Here is a 23385-nt window from a genome sequence, read left to right on the forward strand (position 1 = left end):
ATGGTGAGTGCTGTGAATTGTGCAAGACTGTTGAATCACAGACCTGTACCTCTGAAACAAATAATACAATATATGTTAAAAAAAAAAAAGATAGTAGGAAGGGAGAAATGAAGGGGGGGAAATCGGTGGGGGAGACGAACCATGGGGGACTATGGACTCTGAGAAACAAACTGAGGGTTCTGTGGGGGGGAGAATGGAGGGGATGGGTTAGCCTGGTGATGGGTATTAAGGAGGGCACGTTCTGCATGGAGCACTGGGTGTTATACGCAAACAATGAATCATGGAACACGACATCAAAAACTAATGATGTAATGTATGGTGATTAACATAACATAGTCAAATAAAAACAAAACAAAAAAAACCCCAAAAAGTTCAAAAAAAAAAAAAAGAGGTGAAAATCTGAGGAACATAAAACGAGCAACCTGTGAAAACTCCCTGAAACCAAGTATGGGACATAGACTGTCCCAGTGACAATTGGCTAGTTCTAAATTAGCCAGATTCCTAGGGCAAAGACTTTCTTTGCTTCATAAGCCATGGTGCTGAGCAAATAGTGAAGACAGAGTGCAGTGTGTTTATGCTTTTCTATTTGACCTTTTCAGAACCCTAATTAAGGATATTACAAATTGTATATACATAGATCATTCTGCACTTGGTTGCCAGAATACTTGCATTGTATGTATCTGGATCCAAATGGTGACCAGTGGCTCTCATAGACAAAACTCCCAATTGGAATTGATGATTTTCTCTTAGGTGAACTTAAAGAAATTTACTTTTAATCTTACTTATGGACTCTACCATATTCTGCTAATATGCATTTATGGAAGTGCTTGTTTATATATTTATTTTGAAGTTCTCTTGAAGCAGCTACATACTAAAATAAGTAGGAAAGGCATATACTTTTTATGGTCCTTTTGATACTAGTCTTTTGGGATTTTTAGAGCCCGTATGCTTTAATAGCTTGTCTTAGAGGAAAACTGAAAAGATAAAAGGAATTTAGATGAGCAGAATTGATGTGTATCTAGAACTTAAAAGTAGTTACTGAAAGTTTGGATTGGAATCCTATTTTAGTTCACTTGTGGTCTTTATTATCTGTCATTCATTTCACAAAAAAAGGAGGGTTGGATATCTTTCTCCCTCACTCCTACTCCTTGTTTTTATGCGGAAAAGTATGTTGCAAAAAGACCTTCACTCTCTTGTGATAGGAAGCTCATAAAATTGCATAAAAGAATTTTGCTCAGGAAGAGCAGCTTCCCAGACACCATCTAAATAGTGTCTGTGATTTCATATATGCTATTTTCTTTCGAAAGCTCAGACAAGTCAGACATTTCACCTCACAGTTGAGATTCACATCATCTAACACTGGAGAGTATTATCCCACCTTGAATTCTGTGGCCACAAAAATCAGATGCTGAGTAGGAAAAGAAAGAATGCCAAACAAGATTTTGGTACCTATTCTTCTTCTGGTTGATTCTACAATCCTGGGCAAGAAACCTGGCATATCTTGCTTCAGAGTCCTATTCAACATAAAGTGGGTATAAAAATATACCTGTTACATGTTCTCGGGTGTTTTTAAATGAGCAAATGGAATAATGTAAGAAAATGTACTTTAGGCTTTTTTAAACAAAATCGTAATAAAAATCTAGGTTTTGTTAATAAAAATGTACTAACATCTTCTTCCTTTTGGGAATGGGTTCGTGTTTGGCTTTCTTGTTTGGGCCAAGCATCCTTTAGCCTATTTTGATTCTTTCCGTGACCTGCAGTGAAACAGAGTAAGCAAATAGTTTGCACATGTGCCTGTTTTATTGAGGAAATAGGGATGCCCTAGCAGCAGCTAGCTTTAGATTAAAAGTTTAACAATTCCAGAACCTTCAAAGATCAGAATGGACTCCAAAATTGAGAAAAACTAGGGCTCAAGCTAAATATTTTCTCCCCTTTGTTTTCCTTATTTCATTTCTTTTGCCTTTATCTGCTGTCATTCATTTGAAGTCATTAAATGGTTGGTCCCTATTCTAGCCTCATTTATTGACAGTAAACGAGTATTTTTTCAGCTTTATTGAAGTAAAATTGATAAAATTATATTTAAAGTGAAAATGATGATTTCATATATGTATACATTATGAAAGGATTCCCACCAAGTTAATTAATATATCCATCACCTCACATTTTATTCTATTTTATTTTATTTTATGAACACTTAAGGCCTACTTTCAGCATATTTCAATTATGCAGTACAATATTAACAGCTATAGTTACCATGTTATACATTAGATTCTCAGACCTTATTCCTCTTATAACTGAAAGTTTGTACCCTTTTACTAACTTCTTCCTATTTCCCCCAACCCCCCTCCCCAACCCCTGGGAACCACCATTCTACTCTCTATTTCTATGAGTTATACTTATTTTTTATTTTAATTTTTTTTTAGATTCTTCCTATAAGTGACATCATACAGTATTTGTCTTTGTCTGGCTTATTTCACTTAACATAATGCCCTCTTCCATATTTTTGCAAATGGTAGAATTTTCCTTTTTTTGAGGTTGAATAATAAAACAAATATTTTTGAGTTCTTGTTAGTTAAGTGCCAGACTGGGCAGATTCTGGGGAAAAGCATGAACAAGACTTGCCCTTTCTGTTCTTCCCTCATGGATCTTATATTCTAAATTTCAACAGTCAAATAAACCTGTTTGTTTCTCCTTAAGAGCTTATGTAGGTAGGACCTAAAACATAATCTAAAAGGATAGTCTAGTGGCTTGGGGGCAGGAGAGGGCAGGGAGAAGGGGACCAAATGACAATTAGCAATTTGGATGTTAAATGTGACACTCGAAGACAAAAACTTGTCATTTTACAGTATCTCCACAAATTAGGGATATTCTCTGAGTAACTATTTTATAACACATAAAACTTCATATAGTAGGAAAAAGCTTTATCTGATAAAAAATGTTTTAATTATAGAACTCTCTTTAAATACTGTCTTAATTTTAGACTGATAAATTTAAAAAAAATGAAATATTTCCAAGAGGAGAGTTGATTTAATAAATAAATTAGGTTTCTCCAAAAGTAACCTCTTAATAACTCTACAAATCATGCTGAATTATATGAAAATAATTTTTTAAAATTAGATAAATATTTATTCCCATTATATTTATATAATTTATTATGTATTTGAAAGATTTTTTGTTTTTCCACATTTTGCAAAGATACACTTTCTCATATGCAGTCCAAATTTCCAAAAATCCTAAATTAGTTAGTGAAATTGCACTTGGCAAGATTTGACCATACGTGAAGCCAGTGATCAACTTACTAACATATCCATTTCTTTCACTAGGCAGAATATATTGAGTGCCTTTTAGTAATGGTGAAGTTTTTTTCTCTTTCTTTTTCTTTTTTTGAAACCTGAAACAAATTGTAATACCATTTTCTTAAATGTTTGCCATTGTTTCTTATCAAGATTAGAGTACAAGAGATATGTCTGAGTCTTTGGTAATTTTTATCTAGGTGAAAGGTGAATACAGTTACAATAAAGAAAAATTCATTGTGCTTTATATTATTGTTGAAGACATTTTAATGTCTAGCTTAGCTTTTTTCGATTTTGAGTTATGCATTTAGGTCATTTTTATTTTATTTTTATGGTAAAAGATTGTCTTTTTCTTACAGTTAATAGCTCAATATCTAATGACACTACATTGGCCCCAGAGGATTTGCCAACTATTTCTTCTACTGACATGGTAAGTGACTTAATATTTCAAACCACTTGCGTATTATATACTCTAATTATAATATTCATAACATGATGTCTCCTACCCTTCAGCAATCTGCGCGTGAACACAACTTTAATAATCAGTGATTGTGGAGGAACAGAAAGAAACACTTCCCTTGCTCTAGTCAGCTTTTTTTTCTTTTTTAACTCAAGTGAATATTTACTCCTACAACATGCTTTTTAAACCTTCTTAGGATTTTTAACTACTGTATCCATTCATTGTCACCTTGAAATATTTTCACAAGGGAAAGTGAGGGCAGTCGAAAAATGAGAGCATGGTATCCTCTCTCTGTTTCTAGTACGATTAAGAATTCTTCTGACTACCAAATGGTGTTGTGTTCTCCTCACTAAGGGTGATTGTAGTAGGACATTTCCCCTGTCACTTAGGACTGGGATTCTGTCACATGATATCCTTTCCCATGGCTTGTAACCAAGGATCTTTAAGAGACTGGAACTAAGCTTTAAAAATGTGCTGTTTTGCATGGAAGGTCACACACTAGAAGGAGACTTTTGTGTTGGAGAAAAAGGGGAAAGTGCTATTTCAGGCTTCTAATTGTGTTCCTTCTACACTGGATATGGAATCTTACCAAAGAATATCAATCTCTCAGTTATAAAGACAGAAGCCATAATACCTTGTATTGATAGAGCGCCCATCTCTCAGGAGACCAGAACACTTCTGCAGAAGTGTTATGTAATGAGTGCCCACAACACCCTTTCAAAGATGATGTTTTGTATCTTTCCTGAACAACTCTCACTTGACCCTATTTCTCTCTTGTTTTCATGTTCTGTGGCTCTCTTGACTTTCCTTACTGTTAAAGTTCTCTCTGATTTTCTCTAAACCTTGCCTCTTTATTTGTGTGTGTGTGTGTGTGTGTGTGTGTGTGTGTGTGTGAGAGAGAGAGAGAGAGAGAATGTTTTAAAAGCCATATACAGAAAAGAGATCAATTTTCAGTCTTTGAGCCAGCCAGCCTATTGCCTAAAAGAACTTGATTAAAATACAGAGAAAAATAGTTCCTTCTAGACTTGAAATAATTTTAATTAAAGTCTAATTAAAAATTTAAAATATATATAATTAATTAAAACCGTAAGTTAATTTGCAATTAAGAATTAATAAAACATTTCCACTGACTTAAAAAGAGATTATTTCTAACTTAATTCCTTTTGTAACTAATCAAGGAAAGCTTTAAAATTAATGAATTTTTAAGCCCTGTCTTTGGGCAAATGCTGGAGTGACTCTAGGAATTGATATATAATTATAAGATACCACTATAAGATTTATGGAAAACAAATGGAAATTGTGATTGACTTCTAATATGACTGTGATAGAAGACATAAAGGCATAATAATGATTACAATCTAGCTGCCATTTATAGGGCATCTACTAGAGACGAGGTGTTTTACACATATTATGATCGTTAACACAACCAATGTATAATTATGTTCATTTTACAGATGAGAGAAACTAAAGCTTTAGAAGGTAAATAACCTTTCTTGCTCTAGGTCACATAGCCATAAATTATTAAAACAAAGATTTGAACAGAAGTCTGAGTGGTTGGTTCTAAGACCTGTGATATTTCTAGTCCACCATTATGCTTCAATGTTTGCAGATGGAAATGTTTACAATTTCAGTTCTTATGCATGTTCTGTACTCCAGGGCAATAGTCCCCTCATGTGTGTATCAGTCACACACCTTAATTAAAATGTTAAGTTGCTATGTTCAGCACCTCTGGAGAAGGGATTAGGAAAAAATGCGTGTATGTGTGTGTATGTATGTATGTAATGGTGAAGGACAACTTTTATTCTATCCTTCATTTCTCCTTTTCTATCCATATCAATGCCTTTAGGTATACTTTGCTTACACACACACATACACACACACACAAAATTTGAAAATATACAAAATCCAGAAATGAGTATTAAAGAGGTAATATGATTTATTATCACCAGTAATAACTACCATTTGTTGAGCACTTACTAAGGGCCAGGCTCTTCGTATTAATTGTCTATAATCCTAAGAATAGCTTTTGAGTTTTATGTTACCTGTATTTAAAAAAAATTTTTTTAAATTCAATTTTGTTAACATATAGTATATTATTAGTTTCAGGGGTAGAATTTAGTGATTCCTCGGTTGCATATAACACCAGTGCTAATTACATCCAGTGCCCTCCTTAACGCCCACCCAGTTACCCAGTCCCCCTCCATCTCCCCTCCAGCAACCCTCAGTTTGTTTCCTATAGTTAAGAGTCTCTTATGGTTTGTCTCCTTCTCTGTTTTTGTCTTATTTTATTTTTCCTTCTCTTCCCCTATGTCCATCTATTTTGTTATGTTACCTGTATCATATGAATGAAGCCAAAGCTTAGAAAGGTTAACTGTCCTTCCAAAGGCCATATCGTCAGTATCTGTAATATCAGGATTTGAACTCAGGGCTTTCTAACTCCAAAGTCTGCCTCTTTCTATTATTTGGGGAAGCAGAATAGTGTTTCATATAGAAGGACTTACAGATATTGAGTTCTCATGCCCAGTTTCAAATTTAGGGATCCACTACTTAATGGGTTTTGGTAGCTGCTCAGTTTCCCATTTGTAAAATGGTGATGATAATAGTACTTTATCTCCCTGACTTTATAAAAGTCAAATGAGTAAATAGATGGGACTTAGCGTAGTGATTGGCACATACTTACTTCTCAGTCAGGTTAGCTACTGTTATTATTCTGTTTAGGTATTTTTATCATTCCATTAGGCCATGTTGCCACCATAACTCAGGTTGGTGGAGAAAATAAGTTGGATGCCACAGCTCTGACGGGCAACTGGGCCCTCTCCCTGTTTGGCCATGCTAGCTCTGCTACCCTCAGTCTTTTCCTGGGACATACAATCAGCAAGGATTTAATTTCTTTTATTCTGCTGTAATTAGATTATGAAAGAAAGTGCTGGAAAGGTGACATGCAGCCCTGGGGCACCAGCAGGGCTCCCTCTCACAAGGCTCTGAGAACACCCTGTCAGAGGAGGGAAGGCTTAACTCTTCAGCTTCATTAGAATGAGGACAACTTTTCTTCTTCGTAGTAGTAGTGTGTTTTCAGGAAAACTGGGCAATTGCCTGGAACTCTAGAATAAGCATCCCTCAAGATAAAAAGGCAGGGGGCACCTGGGTGGCTCAGTTGGTTAAGTGACTGCCTTAGGCTCAGGTCATGATCCTGGAGTCCCTGGATCGAGTCCCACATCCGGCTCCCTGCTCAGTGGGGAGCCTGCTTCTCCCTCTAGCCCTCCCCCCTCTCATGTACTCTCTCTCTCTCATTCTCGCTCTCTCAAATAAATCTTTTTTAAAAAAAGATAAAAAGGCAGGTTTTCCATTATTTCCATTCATTGTTGGCTTCACTGGGTTTTTAATGCCTCTCACCTTTTCAGTTTTCCTGTAGACTTATTGGTAGGCATAGCCTTTCAACCTGCAAACAGAATTCTTTGAAAGGTCCCTCTAAAACTTTGAGACCAGCCACAGCTTCTCCACACTGTATGGACACAATGAGTCTTAGGATCTCTGGCTTCCACTTAGCAGCTCTCAGAGGGAGAGACAGATTTCACAGTCTAACATCAAAGCTTTTCCAAGGAGGTGATTAAATGGATTAGTTCCTTTTTGTTTTTCACATTAGATTCTTTTTTTAAAAAAAATTATTGTTAAATTTGAGATATACTTTAAAACACATTGTTCTTACATGCTCATTGCGTTGAGTTTTGACATTTTATAGACTCATGTAATCATCACCCAAAACAAGGTACATGTAGAACATTGCCATTATCCCAGAAAGTCCCATGGGGAATGCTTGTTGTCTTGTTTTATGCCTCAGCTTCTGAGCCAGGGGAGATCTTTCTTTGCCCAACTGCTCAGATGCCTGAGCTCTTAAAGGAGTGCCTGAATGCCTTGGAGGGGTTTTCCTGCACTCTTCTGCCCTGCTTCCCATCTTAGGAGAGTGACTTTCTTACATTTGGTAGGGGCTCTGTGTCTAAGCGGGGATTTCTCTTAGCTCTCCTATCAAACCTCCTGCCTTACATATACAACCTGTGCACTTGGCAAAGACCGTGAGAAAGTTTGGTGTATGGATGCAGGCTCAGTCAAATGCCTAGGGTTCCTTGGAATTCTGATCTGTCACCCCAGTGTGCATTCAGCCACTAAAAACTCATTGAAGATTTGGCTTATTTCTCCATACCTCCATCTGCAGTGGGTTCATGTTCCATATGCTGCTCTGGCACACACGAGGCAGCCATGGAGTCCTTCTCTTCCATGAGGGTCTTGTAATTTGTTTAGAATTTATTTAAGTTTCTTTGTATCCTCACCTCTCTGCTGGATTTTTAAAAACTATGATTTTATACCTTATCCAGCTTGGTTGGAGAGGTTGGAAGTGACCTTTTCTTTTTTCTTAATTTAAATTCCAGTTAGTTAACATATAGTATAATATTGGTTTCAGGTGTACAGTATAGTGATTCGACACTTCTGTACATCACCCCGTGCTCGTCACACGAAGTGTGCTCCTTAATCCCCATCTTCCTCCCCTCCGGTGAGCATCAGTTTGTTCTCTGTAGTTAAGAGTTTGTTTCTTGCTTTCCCATTCTTTTATTCCCCTTTGCTCATTTGTTTTGTTTCTTAAATTCCACATGAGTGAAATCATGTGGTATTTGTCTTTCTCTGACTGACTTACTTTGCTTAGCATAATACATTCTAACTCCATCTGTGTCATCGTAAATGGCAAGATTTCATTCTTTTTGACAACTGAGTAATATTCCACACACACACACACGCACACACACACGCACACACACACATGCACACACACACACACGCACACACGCACACACGCACACACGCACACACACACATCTTCCTTGTCCATTCATCAGTCAATGGATACTTGGACTGTTTCCATAATTTGGCTATTGTAGATAATGCTGCTGTAGACATTGGAGTGCCTGTATCCCTTTGAATTAGTATTTCTGTATTCTTTTGGTAAATACCTAGTGGCGTAATTGCTGAATCATAGGGTAGCTCTATTTTTAACTTTTTGAGGAACCTCCATACTGTTCTCCAGAGTGGCTGCACCAGCTTGCATTCCCACCAACAGTGTAGGAGGGTTCCCCTTTCTCCACATCCCCGCCAACATCTGTTGTTTCCTGACGTGTTAATTTTAGCCATTCTGACAGGTGTGAGGTGATATCTCATTGAGGTTTTGATTCGTATTTCCCTGATGCTGAGTGATGTTGAGCATCTTTTCATGTGTCTGCTAGCCATCTGTATGTCTTCTTTGGAAAAATATATTCATGTTTTCTGCCCATTTTTAATTGGGTTGTTCTTCGGGTGTTGAGTTTGATAAGTTCTTCATAGATTTTGGACACTAGCCCTTTATCAGATAGGTCACTTGCAGGTATCTTCTCCCGTTCCACCCCATTGCCTTTTAGTTTTGTTGCTTGTTTCCTCCACTGTGCAGAAACTTTTTCTCTTGATGAGATCCCAAGAGTTTATTTTTAATTTTGTTTCCCCTGCCTCAGGAGACCTAACTAGAAAGAAGTTGCTATGGCCAATGTCAAAGAGGTTACTCCCTGTGTTTTCCTCTAGGATTTTGATGGTTTTCTGTCTTACATTTGGGTCTTTCATCCATTTTGAATTTATTTTTTGTGTGGTGTGAGAAAGTGGTCCAGTTTCATTCTACTTTCTGTTTTAATCACAAGTAGAACAACCAGTTAGTTTTGATATTTCACAACAACATGTACAACTATAGACGACTACAGCTCAAATGTATCCTTTAGTTGATAACGTAAGATTGCAGATTACTGCAAGTCTGGTCTACTCACTGCAGGGAGAAAAACTCTAAATGAGTACATTAACCACTTAACCTTGAGACTTTTATTTGTAGCATTACCTTTGTTTATATATATTTCAAAAGGCACATACTTTACCAGTTGATACCTAAGGAGAGCAATAAGGAATCTTTCATTTTTATTTATTTTATTTTATTTTTTTGCTTATTGGGTTACCCAGTGAAGCATTTCATGTCTACATGGAGATGTTGTTAATCATGGAACTAAAAACTATTATAGTCTCATAAATTCTGCTTGGCAGTCAGACATGTAAGCAAAAGTGCTTTGATTTGATGTACCTTCAGGGTGATTTTAGGAGTTAACATTCATTTTCATGGGATGTAGAATGTCATATTAATCTTCTTGTGCGTAACATCTTTGTGATTTTCTCTTACTGAGAAAGGCAAGTGCCATTCTGTCCTTAAATCCCCTTGAACATCACATGTTCCTACTGTTTTTTTTTTAAAGATTTTATTTATTTATTTTTTTTGAGAGAGAGAGAATGAGAGACAGAGAGCATGAGAGGGAGGAGAGTCAGAGGGAGAAGCAGACTCCCCGCCGAGCAGGGAGCCCAATGTGGGACTCGATCCCGGGACTCCAGGATCATGACGTGAGCCGAAGGCAGTCGCTTAACCAACTGAGCCACCCAGGTGCCCCACATGTTCCTACTTTTAAAAATATTATGGAAAATTTAAAACATGCAGTAAAATATAGAGAATAGTACAACGAACCTCCATATACACATCACCTAGCTTCAATGAACATTTTGCTCATCCTCTCTCACATATATGTCACCCACTTTTGTCTTTGGGGAGGATGCTATAGAATTTTAAATTTTTAAAGTCATCCTTCAGTATATCTTATACTTTTAAGATTTATAAATAAATCCATTCAGTGTTAACAGAATAATTCTCTAGAAAATGAGATCCAGAAAAATAGATTGATGTCTCTTTTTCATGAGATTGACCACAGTTAAGATCCTCAGCAACTTGGTCCCATTTCTCGTAACAGCTTTTTTTTTTTTTTTTTACTACCCATTTGCACCATCAGTTTGTTTTGGCTCACCTGGTCCACTCACTGTTAGTTTCTCCACACGGTGAACGTCCAATAAATTTTGAATGAAGGACTTCTTGGATAAGTGAATGAAGCATTGCATGTCTCTGAATCAGCATCTTTTCTCATCTCCCTGTCTAATGCTTTACCTCTTGGTTTCTGCCAATGCAGAAAGCAATACACATCCAAAGCTTCTCACTTTTATTCCCCCGTCCACTCACTTTTGTTACTTTCTCTGTCATTCTTTTTTAGTTTTGTTCTCCTGCCACACTCTTCTTTCTACCCTTTGGAGTATGAGAGTTCTACAGGGACCTGTCTTTCTTTCAAGGCTTAGCTTAAATTTTGTTTTCTCTGTGCTGAATGAAACTGATAAGTCCTTTTTCTGAATCTACTAATCTCTGTACCATTCATTTAGACACTTTCTTTTACTGTCTTGCATTATTAGTTAATATTTAGGTGGACATATTTTATTTCTCCAAGGAAACTTTTAAAAATTGTTTTTTATTCTTCTTTATTGCTCCCTTAACACTATTTTAGTTCCTTTATGTAATCAGGACCCAGTGCATTTTCTGGGTTTTTTTGGCCACATTTTTCTATTTTCCACATGTTGCTGTTACTCAAAATAGCCTATATGTAATTGAAATAGCCTCACCAGCGTTAGCAAACAAAACAAAACAAAAACGAAGGGTTCCAGTTACATTTGAATTTCAGGTAAATAATGAACAATTTTTTTAGTATAAATATGTCCTATATATTGCATAGGTCATACTTATACTAAAAATATTATTCACTTTATCTGAAATTCAGATATAACTGGGCATCCTATATTTTATCTGGCAATTTCATTTTATCTATTTTTTAATTTAAATTCAAGTTAGTCAACATATAGTGTAGAATTGGTTTCAGGAATAGCATTTAGTGATTCATTTATGTGTAACCCCCAGTACTCATTCCAACAAGTACCCTCCTTAATGCCCATCATCTGTTTAGCCCATCTCCCCACCTACCTCCCCTCCAGCAACCCTCAATTTGTTCTCTATTTTTAAGAGTCTCTTATGGTCTTTCTCCCTCTATTTTTATATTATTTTTCCTTCCCTTCCCCTGTGTTCATCTGTTTTGTTTCTTAAATTCTATATATGAATGAAATCATATATTTGTCTTTCTCTGACAGACTTATTTCTTTTAGCACAATATACTCTAGTTCCATCCACATTGTTACAGATGGCCAGATTTCATTCCTCTTGATGACTGAGTAATATTCTGTTGTGTGTATGTGTGTATATATATATATATATATATATATATATACCGTCTCTTCTTTATCCGTTCATCAGCTGATAGACGTTTGGGCTCTTTACATAATTTGGGTATTGTTGATAATGCTGCTATAAACATTGGGGTGCATGTGCCCTTTCGACTCAGCATTTTTGTATCCTTTGGATAAATACCTAGTAGCACAATTGCTGGGTCACAGGGTAGTTTTATTTTTAACTTTTTGAGGAACCTCCATACTGTTTTCCAGCAGTTTGCATTCCCACCAACAGTGTAAGAGGGTTCCACTTTCTTCACATCCTTGCCAATATCTGTTGTTTCCTGAGTTGTTAATTTTAGCCATTCTGACAGGTGTGAAGTTGTATCTCATTGTGGTTTTGGTTTGTATTTCCCTGATGCTGAGTGATGTTGTGCATCTTTTCATGTGTCTGTTAGCCATCTGAATGTCTTTGGAGAAATGTCTGTCTTCTGCCCATTTTTTAATTGGATTGTTTGTTTTTGGTGTTGAGTTGTATATGTTCTTTATATATTTTAGATACTAATCCTTTATCAGATATGTCATTTGCAAATACCTTCTCCCATTCCACCCATTGCCTTTTAGTTTTGTTGACTGTTTCCTTCATTGTACAGAAGCTTTTTATCATGATGAAGTCCCAATAGCTCATTTTTGCTTTTGTTTCCCATGCCTCCAGAGGCGTGTCTAGTAAGAAATTGCCAGGTCAAAGAGGTTGCTGCCTGTTTTCTCCTGTCGGATTTTGATGCTTTCCTACATTTGGGTCTTTCATCCATTTTGAATTTATTTTTGTGTGTGGTGTAAAAAAGTGGTCCAGTATCATTCTTCTGCATGTTACTGTCCAGTTTTCCGAACACCATTTTTTGAAAAGACTGTCTTTTTTCCATTGGATATTCTTTCCTGCTTTATCAAAGATTAGTTAACCATACAGTTGTGGGTCCATTTCTGGGTTCTCTATTCTGTTCCATTGATCTATGTGTCTGCTTTTGTGCCAGTACCATACTGTCTTGATGATTACAGCTTTGTAATATAGCTTGAAGTGTGAGATTGTGATGCCACCATTTTGCTTTTCATTTTCAATATTACTTTGGCTAGTCAGGGTGTTTTCTGGTTCCATACAAATTTTAGAATTGTTTGTTCCAGCTCTGTGAAAAATGCTGGTGTTATTTTTATAGGGATTGCATTGAATATTTACATTGTTTTGGGTAGTATAGACAAATTTTAACAATATTTGTTCTTCCAATTCATAAGCATGGAATGTTTTCCCATTTCTTTGCATCCTCTTCAATTTCTTTCCTAAGTCTGTAGTTTTCATGTGTAGATCTTTTACCTCTTTGGTTAGGTTTATTCCTAGGTATCTTATGGTACAATTTTAAATGGGATTGATTCCTTGATTTCTCCTTCTTCTACTTCCTTATTGGTGTATAGAAATACAACAGATTTCTGTACCTTGATTTTATATCCTGTGGCTTTGCTGAATTCATGTATTATTTCTAGCAATTTTTTGATGGACACTTTCGGGTTTTCTATGTAGCGTATCAAGTCGTCTGCAAAGAGTGAAAGTTTGACTTCTTCCTTGCCAATTTGGATGCCTTTTATTTCTTTTTGTTGTCCCATTACTGAGGCTAGGATTTCCAGTACTATGTTGAACAGCAGTAGTGAGAGTGGACATCCCTGTCGTGTTCCTGACCTTAGGGGAAAAGCTCTCAGTTTTTCCCCATTGAGGATGATATTAGCTGTGGGTCTTTTGTATATGGCCTTTATGATGTTGAGGTATGTTCCTTCTATCCCTACTTTCTTGAGGGTTTTTATCAAGAAGGGATGCTGTATTTTGTCAAATGCTTTTTCTATGTCTTTTGAGAGGATCATATGGTTCTTATCCTTTCTTTTATTAATGTTGTGTATCACGTTGTTTGATTTGCGGATTTTGAACCACCCCTGCAGTCCAGGAATAAATCCCACTTGATCACAGTGAATAATCCTTTTAATGTACTGTTAGATTCGATTAGCTAGTATCTTGTTGATAATTTTTGCATCCATGTTCATCAGGGGTATTGGTCTGTAATTCTCCTATTTAGTGGGGGTCTTTGTAATTTTTGAAATCAAGATAATGCTGGCCTCATAGAGTTTGAAAGTTTTCCTTCCTTTTCTATTTTTTGGAACAGCATCAGATGAATAGGTATTAATTCTTCTTTAAATGTTTGGTAGCGTTCCCCTGGGAAGCTATCCAGCCCTGGACTCTGGTTTGTTGGGAGATTTTTGATTAGTGATTCAATTTCTTTGCTGGTTCTGGGTCTGTTCAAACTTTCTCTTTCTTCCTGTTTCAGTTTTGGTAGTTTATATGTTTCTAGGAACTATCCGTTTCTTCCCGATTGCCTAATTTGTTGGCATATAATTTTTCATAATAGTCTCTTATAATTGGTTGTATTTCTGCAGGGTTGGTTGTGATCTCTCCTCTTTCATTCATGATTTTATTTATTTGGATCCTTTCTCTTTTCTTTTTGATAAGTCTGGCTAGGGATTTATCAATTTTGTTAATTCTTTCAAAGAACCGTCTCCTAGTTTTGTCTTTTTAAAAATTTCTATATCATTTATTTCTGTTCTAATCTTAATTATTTCCCTTCTTCTGTTGGTTTTAGGCTTTATTTGCTATTCTTTTTCCAGATCCTTTAGGTGTAAGGTTAGGTTGTAATCTTGAGACTTTTCTTGCTCGTGAGGAAGGCCTGCATTGCTATATACTTCCTTCTTATGACTGCCTTTGCTGAATCCCAAAGATTTTGCTCTGTCATGTTTTCATTTTCATTTGCTTCCGTGTATTTTTTTAAATTTTTTCTTTAATTTCCTGGTTAACCCATTCATTCTTTAGTAGGATGTTCTTTAATCTTTAATCTCCATGTATTTGTGGTTTTTCCAAATTTTTTCTTGTGATTGACTTTAAGTTTCAAGGCATTGTGGTCTGATAATATACATGGTATGATCTCAATCTTTTTGTACTGTTGAGGCCTGATTTGTGACCCAGTATGTGATCTGTTCTGGAGGTTATCCTATGTGCACTTGAAAAGAATGTGTATTCTCCTGCTTTAGGATGAAATGCTCTGCATATGTGTGTTAAATCCATCTGGTCTAGTGTGTCATTCAAAGCCCTTGTTTCCTTGTTGATCTTCTGCTTAGATGGTCTGTCCATTGCTGTGAATAGGGTGTTAAAGTCCCCTACTATTATTGTATTATTATCAATGTGTTTCTTTAAGTTTGTTATTAATCGGTTTATATATGTGGCTGTTCCCAAGTTGGGGTCATAAATATTGGCAAGTTTTAGATCTTCTTGTTCGATAGATCCCTTTATTATGATGTAATGCCCTTCTTCATCTCTTGTTATAGTCTTTGGTTTAAACTCTAGTTTGTCTGATATAAGTATGGCTACTCCAGCTTTCTTTTGATGTCTATTATCATGATAGATGGTTCTCCACCGCCTCACTTTCAGTCTGGAGGTGTCTTTGGGGGGTCTCAAATGAGTCTTTTGTTCACAGCCTGTCTATGAGTCTTGTTTTTGTTTTGTTTTTTTTTATCCACTCTGATACCCTCTATCTTTTGATTGGAGCATTGAGTCCATTTACATCCAGAGTAATTATTGATAAATATTAATTTAGTGCCATTTTACTACCTATAAAGTCACTGTTTCTGTACATTGTCTGTGTTCCTTTCTAGTCTTTGTTTCTATTTCTCTCTTTGCCACTCAAAGGGTCCCTTTTAATATTTCTTGCGGAGCTGGTTTAGTGTTTCCAAACTCCTTTAGTTTTTACTTGTCTTGGAAACTCTTTATCTCTCCTTCTATTCTGAATGACAGACTTGCTGGATAAAGTATTCTTGGCTGCATATTTTTCCCATTTAGCATGTTGAATACATCATGCCACTCCTTTCTGGCTTGCCAGGTCTCTGTGGACAGGTCTGCTGCAGTCTTAATGTGTCTATCCTTGTAGGTTAAAGACCTTTTTCCCCTAGGTGCTTTCAGAATTCTCTCTTTATCTTTGTACTTTGCAGGTTTCACTATGATGTGTTGTGACATTGACCTGTTTTTGTTGATTTTGAGGGGAGTTCTCTGTGCCTCTTGGACTTGAATGTCTGTTTCCTTCCCCAGATTAGGGAAAGTCTCAGCTATAATTTGTTCAAATAAACCTTCTGCCCGTTATTCCCATTTTTCTTCTTCTGGGACTCCTACAATACAGATATTATTGTGCTTTGTGGCATCACTGAATTCCCTAAGTCTATATTCGTATATTATTGTGCTTTGTGGCATCACTGAATTCCCTAAGTCTATATTCGTAATCTAATAGTTTTCTTTCCCTCTTCTTTTCAGCTTCATTATTTTCCATAATTTTATCTTCTATATCACCTATTTGGTCCTCTACTTCTTCGTCCTCATTGTGATTAGATCCAGTCGGTTTTGCTTCTCAGTTATAGCATTTCTTTTGGCCTGACTAGTTTTGAGGTCTTTTATCTCTGCAGCCAGGGTTTCTGGTGTCTTCTGTGCTTCTTTCAAACCCAACTAGTATTCCTATGACTGTTGATCTAAATTCTTGTTCATATATATTGCTTATATCTGCTTTGAACAAATCCCTGGCTGTGATTTCCTCTTGATCTGCCTTTTGGGGAGAATTCCTCCATCTTGTTACTATGTCTAGGTTTCTGTCTTTTGCATATTATGAAAGCTTGTTATGTTTTCTGCTCCTGGGAGTAATGCCATATTAAGAAGGTGTCATATACTGTCCAGGGCCTGGCTCTTCAGGAAGTATTTCTGGTGTACGCTGTGTGCACTCTGCTGCTCTGTTTTGACTGCTCTTTCCCACAGGTCAGTCCCCTACAGAGTTCCACCTTGCTTGCATTGGGGAATGTTTGGACCTTTAACTAGGTGTGCTTTGATTTGCTTGTTAAAATAAGCCTGATTTTAAAAAAAAAGTCCTGATCTAAGAAAAGAGAAAAGGAAAAGGAACCAAAAAAAGCAAACAGATGAACAAAAAACTATAATCCTAATACCAAAGAAAAAAGAAAAAAAAAAAAAGAAAGAAAAGAAAGCCTGGTCCTATTTTCACCAGAACTGAAGCTGATGCTTTGGAGCATTCTGTAATCAGTAGACTTGGTGCATGCGGGTGGCCTGTGTTGGTCCTCTGGGAGAGAGGCCCACTGTGCAGGCTCACAGTCAGAACTGCCCTGGTAAAGATGCCCCTGCTGAGTGCAGTGTGTGCAGAGTTTGGCATAAGTGACTCCAGCCTCCACTGAGCTGCTGTGTTTCTCTCTGAAATCTAACTGTGCTGGTGAGGGGTGGGGGATTGGAAGATGACATCACCCCCCCCTTCGTCCCTGGGGACGGGAACCTGTGGCTGCTGCTGTTCAGGAGGCCCTCAAAGGAAAGGGAACAGTTTCCCCTCCTGTGTCCCAGACTTTTATCAGATCCCTGCCGTCAACCTGTCCATGCCCGGGCCATTGACATGGCTGGCACCACAGTTCTCCTGTGTTTTATCTCTGGCCAGTGGCTGGGATTCAAAACTCCAAATCTTAAAGGGCATAGCAAGGCATGGACCCACTCGCCTGCCCTGGAGGAGAGCCTCACAGTGCTGCAGCCGGCACTGTTCTGTCCCAGAAAAGCAATCCCATGGTGCACACACACGGTGGCTGGAGTCTGTTGTGACGATCAGTGAAAAGCTGGGACCAGGTTATCTGCCCTCTCTGCGTAACTCTGTCCCCTACTGTTGAACGGCTGCTCAAAGGCTCCCAGCAGGCCTTTTGTCCTTGGAGAGGCAATATACCCTCTTCCAAATGTACTCCAGGAAGGGGCGTGATCAGCTCAGTCAGTTAAGTGGCTGCCTTCAGCTCAGGTCATGATCCTAGGGTCCTGGGGTTGAGTCCCATATTGCGCTCCCTGCTCAGTGGGGAGTCTGCTTCTCCCTCTGTCCCTTCCCCTTGCTCGTGCTCTTTCTCTTTCTCTCTCTCAAAAAATAAATAAAATCTTAAAAAAAAAAAAAAAAAGGAAGGGGCACGATCTCTCCCAGGGCAACCCAATGGATCCCCTCACCACAGCATGTTGTGCAAACCCTATGCACTGCTCCCTCTCCCGCTCTCTCCCTCTCTCCACAACTTCACTCCATGAAAAGTGCTCCCTATCTTTGGCGGCACCACAACTTTTCTCTCCGGCAATTCACAGCTCCAAACGTCGCATCTGCCAGGTTCTCTCCCTCCACTTGTGCAGATTCTTTTCTTAATCCTCACATCGATTTCCTAGTTGTTCAAAATGATTTGATGTTGATATAGCTGTGTTCGAGGGACCAGGCAAGCCTAGGGTCCCCCAAACACTCCGCCATCTTAACTCCTCCCTTTATCTGGCAAGTTACAGTTTAAAGTTTATTTTACTTCACTTTTGTTCTCCAGATAAAAAGGGTAGATAAATTGGTAGATATCGTCCTTGAATATGTCAAACAGTTGGATCTTGATGAATGATTTCAGTTAACTAAAATTTCTTTGGGAGCCTGATGTATTGTAAGTTAAACCCTGCCTCTGTCTTGGTCGGTTCTTCTTTCTTATTTTTTAGTGACACACAGTCCCTTTGGTCTGCAGGCTCTATACTTCTGTCATTTCTAGCCTTTACCCATCCCTGGTGCAAAGAATTGCCAAAGCCCTAGTCAGTCTCTCTCTCATTTAATCTTTCACCTTCCTTTCCCCGTTCTTGTTTTTTTCCAGCATGCCCTCCCTCCTTCCGTCCCCATAGCCGGGCTCTTTCTCATCCACCACAAACGCTGCAGAAGTCTTCATCAGCCCTAAAGAACTTGCCTTGATCTTGTAGTGCTCACATATTCTAGCCCAGCCTTTTGCTACTGTATTTTTTGGAAAAATAGTCTGGGTAGCCTTTTCAATTTTTTCATCCTCACTTATTTCTCAACTCAGTTCTGTCCTTTGGCTCTCCCTCTAGTATTTAATATTAGGAGTATTCAGTATTAGGAGTTAGTTGTGAACGTGTTAAATTTAAGAGAAAAAAAACCACAATGGATTTTGCTGTCTTCATCCCTCATCATCTTGGCAACACTAGACCTTCTCAGTTCTCCTCCACATATGACCCTTTCCTCCTCCCTTGATTTTCAACATTCTTAGGTACCTTTCCTTTTACCCATCACTCTCATGGTATATTCATAATCTTTTGTGGTATCTTCACTTTGTTGTGGGTACCTTAGATGTTTTACACTCTTTTCCTTCCCCTAAGTTGACATCTTCACATCTGACATCTCTTCTAGATCCAGGTCTCCAGACCAATTAGACATCTCTCTGGGCAGCAGGGCCACAGTATTCTTGCAATGGAACGTTGTAAGCGTCATGGGAAATAGAGATAATGTGCTCTGAGAATTCTGACAGACAGAAGGGACTTCTGAGATTGTTCCCTTTTGTTCTGTTCTTAGACTTTTGACATAAGTAGTAAATTATGATGTATAGAATTCTGTATAGGAAATAAAGATCAAAGCCACAGAGGAGTAAGAATCACCTATAAGGAATAAAGGACAGAAGCTGTGAGATATAAAAGGCTCCTGAATTAAGCCCAGGGGAGATAATGGTGGCTTAATGATAATGGTAACAGCTGGAGCTGGAACCTACAACCCTGAGATCAAGAGTCACATGTTCCACTAACTGAGCCAGCCAGGCACCCCTAATTTTGGATGTATGTTGAGATCATTTTTGCCATAATGTGACATGTGAGAAAGAGAGGAATTAACAATGACTTCGAGGTTTTTTGCTTTTAGAATCTAGAAGGATGAAGTTGCTATTAACAGAGATGGTGAAGATCCTAGGGGAACAGGATTTAAGGAGGAATCAGAAATTAGTTTTGGACATGTTAAATTTAAAATGCCCATGAGGATTCAAACAGGGATGTAGTTTACCAAGAAGTAGTTACAAAACAAATTTTATTTTATTTGGAGAACATTTGCTGATGAGTTAACAAATCATCGTCAGTTTTGTGATCGTGACTTTGCTCTTAGAGTAAATGAAAACTGGAGTGTGGTTGACATACAAAGAGAATGTTGTACTATGAGGATGGAATAATCTCACTTATGACAGCACCCGAGCAGTGCTTCTAAAGCTTCTTTGTATCACTGCTTCCTTTGAGGTTCTAATGAAATCTGTGGTTGCTTTTCCCAGATATATACTCACGCACATAGTATCTTATGTGATATTTCAGGGGACTCAGGGATTTCTTTCTTTAGGTCACTTAACATCTGTGCTGGATATGTCCAACCCAGGATTGCCCTCTTTTAGGAGCCAGTGTTACTTGGTGTACATTTTCCACCATGATGTCCTGAGTGATAATCGGAGTGGTTTGCATGTGAAGAGTACTGTTCTGTACTGTGATCATAGTGACCTTCATGGTCCTCTTTTTCAGCCATGTAAGTGAAAAGTCTTATTGACACTTGCACAGGAAAGTGAAGTTACTTTTTTTCTGTTTTCCAATTATTTAATTGGAAGAGTGGTAGAGCTGAGATTGAAGCCCATGAGGGTGTTTTCCCAGTCTGCTGTTTTGATATATGTTCAGTATTTACTTCAGATAAATTCTGTGGGAGTTGTGTGAACCTGAGAAAGAATCATTTCCATCTTTTTGCTTTTTCTATGACTTACCACAATTTGAAAATATAAATGATCAAAACCAAAACTGTTTACAGTGACTCAACCAGTATCAAAAACACTACCCATGAAATAATAATGTAAGTATAAAAGGTCATCAAACAAAAATGTGGAATGTACTAGTATGAATGAAGCATGAAGATTTTATTTAAAAGGATAATAGAAAGTAATATAGGAGTCTTAGATAAGAAATTAAACCAAGGCAGACAAACTTTTTCTGTAAAGGACCAGAGAGTATATATTTTAGCACTTATGGGTCAGCTATCTGGTCTTTGTTGAAATTACTCAACACTGTAGTTCTAGCACAAATACAATAATGAATGTTATGTAAAGAAATGAGCATGATTATGTCTCAATAAAACCTTATTTATGAAAACCGGGGCCAGGCTGAATTTGGCCTGTAGGATATAGTTTGTTCAGTCTTGGATTAAACCAATCATGGCAATTTTAGATAACTTACAAGTGATAGATATAGATAATATTTATTTATTTATTTATAGAAGATTTTATTTATTTGAGAGAGAAAGAGAGCACAGGTCGGGGGTAAGGAGGGACAGAGGGAGAGGGAGAAGCAGACTCCCCGCTGAGCAGGGAGCCCAATGCAAGGCTCGATCCCAGGATCCTGAGATCATGACCTGAGCTGAAGGCAGATGCTTAACCGACTGAGCCACCCAGGCGCCCCAGAGATAGAGAACTTTTAATAAGACAGCATTGTTTTTAAAGCAATGTTCCCCTCGGACTAAGCTAGGATTCCAGAGAGGTAACTCAGTGTCTGCCTTGAGGTGGATCAGGGGTATTGAGAGAGAGAAGCTCAATGCCTCTTAACTACATAGCACAGAATAGCTCAGTTTTATCAGTGTTAAATATTGGGGTTTCGGGTAGATTTTACATGAAGAAATATTTCACTGATAATTAAAATTTGAAAACTACTGGGTTATAGCAAGTGGTAACTATAATCTGTACAGTTTCTTTTTTTATGTTCCCTTTACATAGGCAAAGCAGAATGGATCTCTGAAGTAAAAAATATCATTTGTACCCAAAAGTTTCTGTTTCATAGATAACAAAATGAGATATATTGGGGTAAAAATTTATTATAAATTAGATCTGTGACAATTAAATTATTAGCTAATTATCTAAAACTCTACTTTTTATACTTGCATAGACACACCATTAATAGATGAACCATGCTTTGTCTTAATGTTTAGTTTGTGATATGAATGCTACCTAAAGTCCTGTGAAGCTAATCTTCATTGATATCAGCTTATATGGAATAATAACACTGAAATAACACAAATAATATAGATGCCTCTTCAGTGATATTTAAATAGAATTATTTATTTGCTAGAGTTAAACTTTTATGGGCGTGGGAAACTTCGTGTACATACATTCTGGGATGTCTATGCACGCTGCCTGAGGTTTTTATGTTAAAGCCCTTAGATGGTTTGGAAGCTAAATTGTCTGTATAGCAATACAAAAAATCACTTGAGGCTTACAAAATAGTGATATTGGCATTTTAGGTTGATGTAAATGAGAAAGCATATCTATCATTTTTATGTATGTGTGTATTGTTTTTCGCCTCACCCTGAATCTGTAAGAAAATCAATAAAAATTGCCTGTTGGGATTGTCTTAACACAGCTTACTTCTTTGGGTTATAAAGAAGGAATCTGCTGATATTAAAGTGCTGAAGTGATATTATGGTAAATTTTTGCTGATCTGAAAAAGAAATCTGTTACCTATCATGACCTCTAAACTTTAAATGTGTTCTGCTAAAAACATCCATATGCAGAAATCTGAAAAAAAATGAGACATGATTAATCACCCCTCAGAAGAAGAGTTTGATAAAAGAATAATTATGTAATTCAGCTGTTTATAAGTTGAAACTAATACAGAAAAAAATATTTCAGGGAAAGATCTAGATTTTATTTTTTTTCATTGACTTATGTAAGCACTTTATCTTTTGAGCTCTATAATAATATGACTCTTTCTAGTCAGAAATCCTTCTTTTACCTGTGTGATCTTCTTTTATGACTAGGTTACTTACATCAAGAGAATTCATTGAGTAGTAAAGGATATTGATGATGTGTTTGGTATGAGGTAGAACTCTTGCCCCAAAGGACAGGAGAAGTTTATCTTTCCATATTTATTTGCAAGGTATTCTCAAAGAACTCTTCTGTTAACACATGACATACTCATTAGCTCTGGACCCAAGAGGAAGTCCAAGACCAAGGTGCTGGCAGTTTGAGTGTCTGATGAGGACCCACTTCCTGGTTCATAGATAGCCGCCTTCTCATTGCATCTTTGTATGGTAGATGAGACAAGGGAGCTTTCTGGGGTCTGTTTTATAGGGACATGAAACTCAGTCATCAAGGCTCCATTCTCATGACCAAATCACCTCCTAAACATCATCATGTAAGATTTTCAACATACTTAGGGGAAATGTAGTCAGCACCCCATTAGTGTTGCGTAAGTGGCTGCAAGAGGGCATCACATTTTAGGTGAGTTAGCTCTTATGTGACTGAAGGCAGTTCTCTAGAGAAGGAGGCAGGTGTGAGCTGGCGGCAGCTAAAACTCCGAGCAGCTAGGGGATGAGTGCCCTGGCCTTACCCACTGTGCTAGCAAAAAGAGTCTCCTGCATATTAGAAACAGAAAATAGGAACAGGAGTTAGCTGCTATCAAGAAGTACTGACAACATGAAAACAATTCATGAGATAGAAGAAAATCTGAAAATTGACCCATGAGCTTGAAGTCGTGTAACACAGGGCTAGATTAGATATCCCCCACACAAATCCATAGCCCAT

General features: G+C 37.5%; 1 protein-coding gene across 8 annotated transcripts in view; it reads left to right on the forward strand.

Moving 5' to 3' along the window:
• The window catches only part of SLC4A4 (solute carrier family 4 member 4), a 335807-nt gene that overhangs the window by 260667 nt on the left and 51755 nt on the right, over positions 1-23385 (forward strand). For all 8 annotated transcript variants that reach the window (XM_073891772.1, XM_073891773.1, XM_073891770.1 and 5 more), the window contains one exon: positions 3653-3723. In XM_073891772.1, the coding sequence (XP_073747873.1) occupies positions 3653-3723 (71 nt within the window). The remainder of the gene's footprint in view (positions 1-3652; positions 3724-23385) is intronic.

The sequence above is a fragment of the Callorhinus ursinus genome, unplaced genomic scaffold (genome assembly GCF_003265705.2).
Source record: "Callorhinus ursinus isolate GAN/ISIS: 27379988/994484 unplaced genomic scaffold, GSC_fseal_2.0 scaffold4, whole genome shotgun sequence".
NCBI lineage: Eukaryota > Metazoa > Chordata > Mammalia > Carnivora > Otariidae > Callorhinus > Callorhinus ursinus.